This window comes from Nestor notabilis, unplaced genomic scaffold (assembly GCF_000696875.1).
Source record: "Nestor notabilis isolate BGI_N333 unplaced genomic scaffold, ASM69687v1 scaffold14680, whole genome shotgun sequence".
NCBI classification, from domain to species: Eukaryota; Metazoa; Chordata; class Aves; order Psittaciformes; family Psittacidae; genus Nestor; species Nestor notabilis.
The window spans coordinates 23,458-34,132 of NW_009911725.1; the positions used below are offsets into that span (position 1 = coordinate 23,458).

Below are 10,675 nucleotides of genomic sequence, written 5' to 3' on the forward strand. Positions count from 1 at the left end.
AAAATGAGACTGGTGATCCCACACCACTGAGGGCCAGTCCTCCACCACCCAAACCAAAACTTCCATCCCATTCCTCATGTTCACAAGAAGTCATGGTGGTTCTAATCAGCCAGATGTGTCCCCCAGTTCTGCCCTGTGAGACCTGTCTGGATCATCTGCACTGAAAGCTGAGTGTGCCTATCACAGCTGACACTGTATTAATCCTTTTTCTCCTCAGGGTCTTATGCAGGTGCGGTGGTTGCCATGCCACTGGCAGGTGTGCTGGTACAGTATATAGGATGGTCATCAGTCTTTTACATATATGGTGAGTTACCTAACATGCAGGATCTCTGTGACTAGACTGCTAGTGCCAGCCGTTTTGTTAAACCTGTATAGCAAGTATGGATCAAAGTTATTTTGGTGAAAGAAGAGGTTGCAAATGGGTATTCCAAATTATTCCCTCCTTATTGCAGCTTCTGAAAGTTTTATTTTGTAATCATCTGCTATAAAATGTTTTAATATGTTAATGATCAGGCTAAAGCCCATGGTCACCCAGTGACAGGGTTGGATGCAGTTGCAAAGGTTGGTCTGATCTGCGGTGCCTCATGCTTCCCCTCACGGTATGTGGCAGAGCTGGCTCAAACCCAGCCTTGCTCATCAGCAACCCAGTTAAGATTGTATTCTCTGTTTTCTGTGGAGATACAGGACACACCATAAGATTTGCCATTGCAATCTGACTGTGAAGTCCTGTTACACTGATTGCAATCATGTTATGACTGGTCTGCTTTTTTTCTTCCCTAGGTCCCACATAGAGCTTTCCTTCTGCATTTTCTCTGCTCCATGTATATAGTGTGATACAAGCGACAAAATGCTCAAACACTTTGCAAACAGACACACAAAATATAGACTTGGTTACCATATTTTCTTCATTTCCTGGGTGTATTTTTTATGCAGATTTGGTTTAACTGGCTCTTGGAAACAAACTTCAAGGCCTGCAGATACTGAAAGGTGGCTTTGTTGGCTTTTAAAAAGCAAACTTTGCTTTTCCTGCCTCTGTAGGTATGTTTGGGATTGTTTGGTACATGTTCTGGCTGCTTCATGCCTATGAGAGCCCTGCTGCACATCCAACAATATCCAGTGAAGAAAGGATATACATAGAAACAAGTATTGGAGAAGGAGCCAGTCTAGCTAGTGCAAATGTAAGTAAAAAGGGCTTTTCTGGTTATAATTTGTGAGCACTTTGCACAACATGAGCATAGGATGTATGCTATTAGCTGCATAAGTGCAGCAGAACTATTTTCTGTTAATGTTTAGGGATTTTCTCTTTTATGAAAATCAAAAATCAGGGTCACACAGCTCGACAGGATGAGTTCAGCAACAGGCAAAACACATAGTGCTGTTTCAGCTCTTGGCATATAGGGCCTTCCTAATCTAGGGAAGGGAGTAGGGAGAGGGGAAACCACACACTCTGGTCTCTTGAGTAATTATTATGCATGTCTGAAAAAATATTAATGGAAATAGCTAAATAAGAAACTGACTGCAGATGTCAAATTATCCAGCTGTCTTTTGAGCTCTTATTAAGGATGATTGTAATTCTGAGAGCTTAAGGACAGGGTTTCTACCCTGTTGACTCTCATAGCAGCTCAGGTCCTAGTTTTAAGACTTCTCTGAGAGGATCCTGAAAGATCCTGGAAACATAAGGCTAAAACTTACTTTCTCATCGAACTTCTCTCTATTACCTTAGGTAACTTATTTTTGCTAGTGGTAAAAACCAAAGCTGTTTCTTCATAAACTGTTTCTTCTTGGCTTTTACTCTTGAACATTCTGGAACAAAATAGCTCCAAACTCTTTTCTCTACATATTTTTGGTAATAGCCTTGCTGAGAGTGTAAAATATCAGACTCTCCTTTTGGGCATGCTCCTCAAATTTGGCTGAAGTCACTCAGGTCTTGGCTGGAAACACGCACACTTGTTCCAGGTCATGGTTTTCTCTTGTACAGTGGGTTTTCTGCAGAGGACACCATCATGCGCTCACACATGACTGCAGGCATACAGTTGCTTGTAGAACATAACCGCTATTTTATTAAAAAGGACAATGTCAGTGTATATTGACATAGTTACATATTTCAGCTTCTGATTTGATTTCTATTGTAAGTGAATAGGGCTCTGAAGTGTTCTTTGTTCCTGTTGTATGGAGTGTTGAAGCATAAATAGAAACTGGAAATGCCAAAGGCAAGTTACAGAAATTTGATCATCTACCACAGACTATTTTTGCTGCATGAAATGAATTAGGTTGAAGCAGGTAGCTGCTTGTTGCTGTGCTACTGCATGTTTCTTGACTTGGATAAACCCTTTTTTCTCAATCCTGTCAGTGGAATGTCTCAAACTGCATCATGCCTAAAAATGGGGAATGGCACAAGGTTTTCTCTAGTTTTCTTTGAATCTGTTATTGACCCTGTTATCCTAATAGCATAATTCCGGAAGACTTTGTGTAATTTCAGTAAGCAGGGCAATAGTAGTACGGTGGTCATCTTAAAAATCCTAACTATTCTAAGAAAGATTCTCAACCTGGGTTTAGCCGCTAATTTTTTACTTGCATTGTAAGTGATTTGCAATGTAGATGGGATGCAATATACTGGATACTCTTGATACTAAAAGATAATGGTTCTTTATTCTGCCTCTGCCTACTCAATTTTGTTTTTTTTTCCCCCTAGAAATTTAGTACTCCATGGAAGAGATTTTTCACTTCGATGCCAGTTTATGCAATCATTGTGGCAAACTTTTGCAGAAGCTGGACCTTCTATTTGCTCCTTATAAGTCAGCCTGCTTACTTTGAAGAAGTCTTCGGATTTGCAATAAGCAAGGTAAATGTCTGAGATGAATCAGTGACCTTCAGACCTCACCCTAGCAGATGCAGAGTGCTTGAGGAACTTCTGATCCCTCTGGAATCATTACAGTAGATTATTTCCAGTAGTTGGGTTGACATACTTATGGTGATCTGATAGAAATAAAAGCTTGCTAACATCAAATTATCAGAAAAAGGAAAGAACCGAGAAGTTGAAGAATTGAGCTGATTAAACGCCCCACATATCATGAAAACCACAAAGTGAGTAAATAGAAATGCACATTTTGTATACTGATGGATATTTAGCATTACTAGTCAGGTAATTTTTATCCTCTTTTCTTTTTCCCCCTCATTACTTTTAATTGACAAATTTTGTATAGACTTAAATTCCCTGCCTCTGCCACTTCATTAAGGTAAGTATTGTTAGACTCCCTCTTTAAAGCATGAATGATTGTTCTAGAAAAGCTTTCCTAACATTCTTTTTAAAAATCTACTTGCTACATTGTAAGTTATTTTTAAATAAGTGTAATCCTGCAAACTGATAACAAACATTATTACCTGTATGGTCTGGGAGCCTCTGCACCTGTGAACAGGTTCTGTAGTGCTGGTGTGGTAGCAATGACACTGAATGGACAAGCACAGCACAGAGGTGAAGAACAGCGGTATTAAGACAAATTAGGTTTGTTTACTCTGAGCTACCTTTCATTAATGCTAGAGTTCCTCCTCTGTGTAACTCACTAATTAAAAACTAATGTAAAACTGACTGTCAATGGAAGTAGCTGCACATCCTAGAAAATGAACTCAAACTTCTTACTAAATTACTGCTTCAAAGAAAAGCTTCTAGAAGATGACATGCTGATCACTCAAACTCTGCAAAATAGTATTTTCACATATCTGAGATAAATACCAGAACTAACAGAAAAAGTAATAACCTTTTGGAGGAAAATTCACAAAGGGGAAGTCATGCTTGGCCAACTTGGTAAACTTCTATGATGGTGTGGCTGGCTTGGTAGAGAAAGGGAGAACAATGTATATTGGGTACCTAGACTTCAGTAAGGCCTGATGCTGTCTCCCATAAGATCATCATAGACAAGCTGTTGATATATGAGCTGGTTGAGCAGACAGTGAGGTGGATTGAAAACTGTCTGAATGGCTGGGCCCAGAGGGCGGTGATCAATAACACCAAGTCCCCTTGGAGGCCATTATCTAGTAGTATATGTACCCCAGAGGTCATAATGGGTGTGGTCCGGTTTGACATGTTCATTAATGATCTGGATGATGGGGAGGAGTGTACCCTCAGCGAGTTTGCAGATGACACAAAACACTTCTTTACTGTGTGGATGACCAAGCACTGGCACAGACTGCCCAGATGCAACTGTGGAATCTCCATCCTTGGAGACATTCAGAAGGTATCTGGACACTGTCCTGGGCAACCTGCTGTAGGTGACCCTGCTTGAGCAGGAGGATTGAAGAAGATGACCTCTTGAGGCTCCTGCCAACCTCAACTATTCTGTAATCCTGTGAAAATTAAAAGATAAGCATCAATTTGTCAGCTCTAATCCCACAAAATTAAAAATGCATGCATGACTTTAAATATATGCTGAGTTAATAATTTGTAAAATTCTATTATAATGTCAGGTTTTATGCTGTATGTTCTTCAGTCAATATATAATGTGCAGGTGCTTCCTTCCTTTACACAGTGGCAGGTAACAGGAATAAACTTATTTTCAGAAAGGAGCCCCTTAACAACATGAATAATAAAAACATATAAAAGCAAATGACAACCAAGATAAAGCACTACATTATCAGGACACATAAGACAGGGCTTTGTGATGTCTACAATAGAAGTTAATATTAACAGTCTTCTGGGCAACTTTTTATTTAACCATGGAAGAGCAGGGATATTGCATGATATTTTAAGGTGATAGTCTCCCTTGTGCTCTGGCTTCTTCCTCTGTCTCACAAGGGACATCACCCAGCTTTGTGAATCTATTCTAACCAGTTAAATTAGAGCAGGTTTTTTGTGCTCCTTTGCTGGTCATTGAAGAGATGATAAACTCCATCAGAGCATCAGTTCATGAAGGAAGGAACAACACCCTATCCCCAAAAAAATAAAGGAAGGTGCCCAAGCCCTTTCCTCTTCACTGGTGCTCTAGGCACTGGGCAGCCAAGGGATACTCTGCACAGATCCAGCTTCCTGACAGGGTTGAGTTACTGATTGCCTCATTGAGCAGGGCACTGTGTGACCCCAGGCATGAACAAACAACTCTATTTTTGACCCTGTCTGTCAGGGATAGTGACTGGACAGCATATGGCGCCATGAGGAGGGTCCTTTAGGCATCATATCCCAGGTACAGCACTTCCTGAGACCCACCAGGGCTTGTGAGGTCAGTAGCTTCTGGCCATGCCATGGCTCACATAATGCCATTACTGGGAAGGCCTAGGAGAAAAGCTGCTATGACCTGGGTGAGAGTATGCTGAAGCATCTCAAGCTTGGAGAAATCCCTAAAGATGATAGTTTAAGGTCACCTAGGTCTTGGTTGCAGCTCCTGTTGGACCTGTCTGCAATCTTCACACAGAAGGAACCAGGATAAAAAAGTGTCTGATGGGGGGAAAAAAAGGAGGTGAAGAGCAGGAATTGTTCCTGTTCTCTTCCCTCTAAATCCTGAAGGAGGACATGAGCACTTATTTGTCTAATTGCAGGTTGGCCTTTTGTCGGCAGTTCCTCACATGGTCATGACAATCATCGTACCCATTGGAGGGCAGCTAGCTGACTTCTTACGCAGCAGGAAGATTTTAACCACTACCACTGTAAGGAAGGTCATGAACTGTGGAGGTACTGTTGGATTCTGAAAATATAGTATTTCACTGGTTGCTGCAGTTGATACAAATAACATAGTTTTGTCCATGTTTAATTGTAACAAGAGACAAATTACTCTAGACTGCATTTGCAGATGGTTAATCTGAAGCATTTAATGGAAAATTGATGTTAGATGTCCTCGTGGTATAAATCCTTACTCACATGAGCATGCTTTTAAAAAGGGAGGAGGCAAGAAGCCTGGTTAATAATTAAAAGGACAATGGGGACTGGCCCAGAAGAGTAGTATGATGAAATTGGCCTCATCTTGCAAAAATGAAGTTAACCCTGTATTGTGGTGCTGGAGAGATTTTTTCCCAGTGGATACAGTCTTGTAATAACCAGCCGTGTTCCCCTGGGATATTTCAAGCAGAACCCACTGGCAAGTTTAGGTTGTTAGGAGTGGATAAAAAAAAGACAAGAGATGGACAGACTAATTTTTACTCAGCACAATATAACTTGTTTCCAGTTCAGTCACTGAACTGAAAAATCAATGACATCTACATAGAGGGATGACACTAAATTAGGAAAAAAAAAAATCAGTCCAGATAGCCTGTGGAGTCCTTTTCCACTACCAGTTCCTGATTACATTATTTATGGATTGCACAGGCTGCCTGAAATAAAGATGCCTGCTGTCAGATATGCCATGCAGCTTGGCTAGGCGTCTTCACAAAGGATTCTCAAATTCATTGTATTTCAGGGCATAATTTCAGTGTCATTCAAAAAAAACCCAAAAAACCAAAACAAATCAAAACCAAAAAAACCCAGCCAAAGCAAATGCCTCACAAATCCAACAAAGAAAAAACTACCAAAACTAAAACCAAAAAAACCCCAGAAGGATTGTAAAGTTATATGTTAGGAAATGTTACTTTGCAGTAATGGCAGAGATTGGAAGTTCTCTGTGATGCTCAGGGATGTCCTGTTGTGTTGGTGGCATGCCTCTATATAAAATGCTTTTTTCTTCTATTTACCAAGAAAACCTCACATTGCTGAAACCATGGGAAACTAAAGGCAAGAAGTATTTTTCTCCCTTCTCTATCATGTTTGTCTGTTTGTGAACTTTTAAGTGCTTTGCACAGAGTCACTTTCTTATTGTTTCCCTGTCCTTCTCAGTGAACTAACTGCACCAATGGCTTGGGTCATTTACACAGCAATGAGGAGAAAAAAATCTATTCTCAAACAATAAATATTCATCTTTTTTCTGCAAATCCACAAAACTTCCAAGTATGTTCAAGAATAGCTGGAAGATATGAAATAATTTTGTCTCATTTTAAGTTGCTATTCTGGCTAGACCTTATTAGTACCTCCATGACCAGTAGCAATTTAAATTTAATTCACTCCCATGTGTTTCATTTGAAGGCTTTGGGATGGAAGCAACCTTGCTTTTGGTGGTTGGTTATTCGCATACAAAGGGTGTGGCTATTTCCTTTCTGGTGTTAGCGGTAGGCTTCAGTGGTTTTGCAATTTCAGGTAAGACTTAATCTTATTCTTGGTTTTATTATTAGGGATTAAAGTGATGTCGTTATCCTTACTGTTGTTACTGTCATAATTTCTATTATTCTCTTTGTTCTTAATATAGCTGGTTATGGGGTATTCACTATTTCTTCCCATATCAGAAATAATTTACTTCAGTATCTATGAAATGTGTTGCACATACGACATGAAGCTTTGAAAAAAGCTGCCCTTTATTGATTCAGTTTACATCAGCTTTGTGCTGTTATTTTCTAACATACTTTTGCAGTGTCAGCCACATTTTCTTCTTGCATAAACAGTATCCCTAAAAGGAGGAAGAGAATTACTCTGAAATTAACAGTTGCTCAAAGGCTATCAGTTGCAACCCCACTCCCAGCCCTAGCTGTTGGTTTTTGCTTTCTAGGTCAGTCCTCTCTCTGTTGTGTCCCATAACCAGCCTTTCTCCAAAACACTTTTAACACTTTTGTGGGTCTCACCAGTTCAGATTGACTTTTGTAGGTCCACCAGTACCATCATTATTATAAAACCCTCTTTTGTTATGAAGATTGAAGGCCACCGATCTAGCTAGCATACTGCCAAGAAGATGGATCTGTTGAACAAAACTGACCAGGAACAGAAATGCTGCTCTTCACTTGTTTCAGGGTATCCAGATGGGCAGTAGTTTTGTACTCAGTTATGAGATCCTTTCATAGCAGGCCATTTCTATCAATCAATTTTTATTGCAAGATTTTCCCAGCAGTCAACTTTTTACTGTATTCAATCGTGTGCGCTTGGAATTCATCATCCTTTCTTGTGATCATCCATAGCTCACATGACTAATTTTCATTACCTAAAGCATGATAATTATCTGAGCTGATTTTTCCTCTTTGTTTTTTTTTTCTTAATAAATTATGTACACAGAAGATACACTACAATAATTTTTCCTACTGGTCTATAGTCTGTTTTTTTATCATGTTAAACTGCTATTTCAAATATCGGAAAGCATGTATTAAAACCCACTACTACCTAAATAAAAAGATATCAGACATTTGACTAATATGAGGCCTTCTTTCCTTAATTAAAAATATTTCCTGAGTGCATTGTTTCAGTATAAGAAGGTGGGAAACACAGACACTTTAAATGGGTCAAAAAACCCTGATTTTCTATACATGATCCCCAAATGTGGGGAAAAGGGCATTTTGAAAAACAATAAAGAGTTGCAACATATCTTCCATCTTTAACACCAGAAAATACTACCCTTCTTTCTGACATACATATATATACATACATACATATATGTGTATATATATATATATCTTTCTGATATATTTAGTAGGGAGGTTTCCCACCTCTTCAGGCTTCTTCAGACAGAATGGCTGTAGAAAGCACTGTTGGCCTGGTGGCACAATGTTGTGTAGATGACCATTGTCTCATTTGCTGTAGGATTCAACGTGAATCACTTGGACATAGCCCCACGTTATGCCAGCATTCTGATGGGAATTTCCAATGGTGTGGGGACACTGTCGGGAATGGTGTGCCCACTCATCGTTGGTGCAATGACAAAACATAAGGTAATATTTCTCCACGTTTTCTAGGAAAAGGTTTAGGTAATACAACAAGAGTTAAGACATTTCAAAGCTTCCTGGGAAGTCCATTTCATCATCAATCTATCTCTGCAGCTATTTTCTGCTGTCTTAACCATTCACTTTTATAATATCATAGTGCCATGATTCTCAGCTATCATACACATATTATCCATGTAGGGAGATATTTTATACTACCTGAGGCTGAGTCTCTGAGATACCTCCACACTACTGCTTACAGGACTAGGGAAACTCCTCTACAGTGCATCCCTGGTGGGGTTCCTAAGCAGTCACTAATCTACAATAAGATTAACTTAGTTGTTAGAGAAATCCCTGCATTTCCAACTCCATGAATATTTCACATATGAGAGAGAAAATTCACTGAGAAAAAAAAATATATCTAAGTTTTATTTAATTCGCCATTGTTATGAAATAAAGAAAAAAATCTTCTTAATGACTCTCATAAATTGTGCTATCTATCTGTAACATCAGGAATCAAACAATGGTCATTGTTCAGTATGTCCTAATTCACGGTCTAATTCAGAGAATAATATTTCTTTTTACTGCAAACTTATTGAGACCTGCATCATTCTTTCAGACTCGTGAAGAATGGCAAAATGTCTTTCTGATCGCAGCCCTGGTGCATTACAGTGGAGTGATATTCTATGCTATCTTTGCTTCTGGGGAGAAGAAGGAATGGGCTGACCCTGAAAACCTCAACGAAGAGAAATGTGGCATAATTGATCAAGATGAACTGGATGAAGAAACAGAAATGAACAATGAAACTTTTGTAAGTCCAAAGAAAATGTATGGTGCTACCAGTCAAAACAGTGAAGTACAGAGAAGAGAATGGAGAAAGCAAAAGCAAGTGACTCAAGACATGGAAGAACAGAGTTCTTACCATTATGAAAATGGAAATTTTCAAGATTTGTCATAATACTTGAAATTGTAAAGTTTGTATAGCAGCTACTCCCGTCTCCCTTTCTGCCTAGCTGCCCCAAATCATCAGGTATCCGTATTTATTATCTTATTCAGTTGTGTAATATCTGGCCATGTGACTAGATACAAGGGGTGATAATTCCCCTCTAATTACGTGGAAGAGGGATAACAGCAATGGGACTGGGAAAAGTGATGCCAAGTCCTCACTCAGCCATTGTATTCCCCTGGGGGAGATTTCGTGCCTATTATGAGATGACCAGCCCTGCCAGGGCTCCTGCCTGGTGCAAGCTGTAGGACTGACTGTAGGATCAAGGAATGCCCCCATATTCTCATCTGAGCAGAGAAAGGACAAGGTCATACCAGATCATGGATCCACAGTGATCTATGTAGTTACTGGGGCCACAGTGGTGTGAGACTGCTCTGAGTGGCCCTGCTTTGCCTTTTTAGGATTCCTGCAGGTTGGCATTTGAGTTGCTTATTCCATGCTAAAATACAAGCTCATACTGAAAGATCAGAGTGGAGGGAAAGGCATATTTATGAAAGCAGGCTGTAATTAATTACTAATGGTCACTTAACAACAGGATGAGGAACATGTAGCAGAGATGGCACAGTATTGCTTCAACAGTTCCTTCATACTGATCGACAGTCTACTTTATATGCATAGCCCACAGAGTACGGATAAGGCAATAAAATGGATACTTGTGAAATTTCTCCCCCTCCAAAGATTTTGTGCTGGCATGAAATAATTTTGAATATAAAATCATCGTTAGTGATGCAATATTATTAATCCTTATAAAAGGAGATCTTAGTCCTGTTTGGATTAGGTTTCTCAATTCATTATTGTGAAGTAATTCAAATATATTTTTCTAGTACTATACTGATAGAGTTTCTGGCCTCAACCCCAACAGTCCTCATTTAGGTGAATGACCTTAATTAAATGAGTGGAGTCTTTACTTCTGTATCTGTAACTTTTCAATGCCTCATTCTTGCTGTTGCTGCAAATGAAGTACTGTACCATCTG

General features: G+C 39.4%; 1 protein-coding gene across 1 annotated transcript in view; it reads left to right on the plus strand.

Annotated features, from left to right (window-relative positions):
* SLC17A8 (solute carrier family 17 (vesicular glutamate transporter), member 8) overlaps positions 1–9,713 on the plus strand; it is a 28,141-nt gene extending 18,428 nt beyond the window's left edge. Inside the window, exons 6-12 of the mRNA XM_010016172.1 lie at positions 218–304; positions 1,039–1,178; positions 2,693–2,842; positions 5,527–5,659; positions 7,040–7,150; positions 8,576–8,703; positions 9,314–9,713. Of these exons, the coding sequence (XP_010014474.1) occupies positions 218–304; positions 1,039–1,178; positions 2,693–2,842; positions 5,527–5,659; positions 7,040–7,150; positions 8,576–8,703; positions 9,314–9,652 (1,088 nt within the window). The 3' untranslated portion in view covers positions 9,653–9,713. The remainder of the gene's footprint in view (positions 1–217; positions 305–1,038; positions 1,179–2,692; positions 2,843–5,526; positions 5,660–7,039; positions 7,151–8,575; positions 8,704–9,313) is intronic.
* The last annotated feature ends 962 nt before the right edge of the window (positions 9,714–10,675 follow it).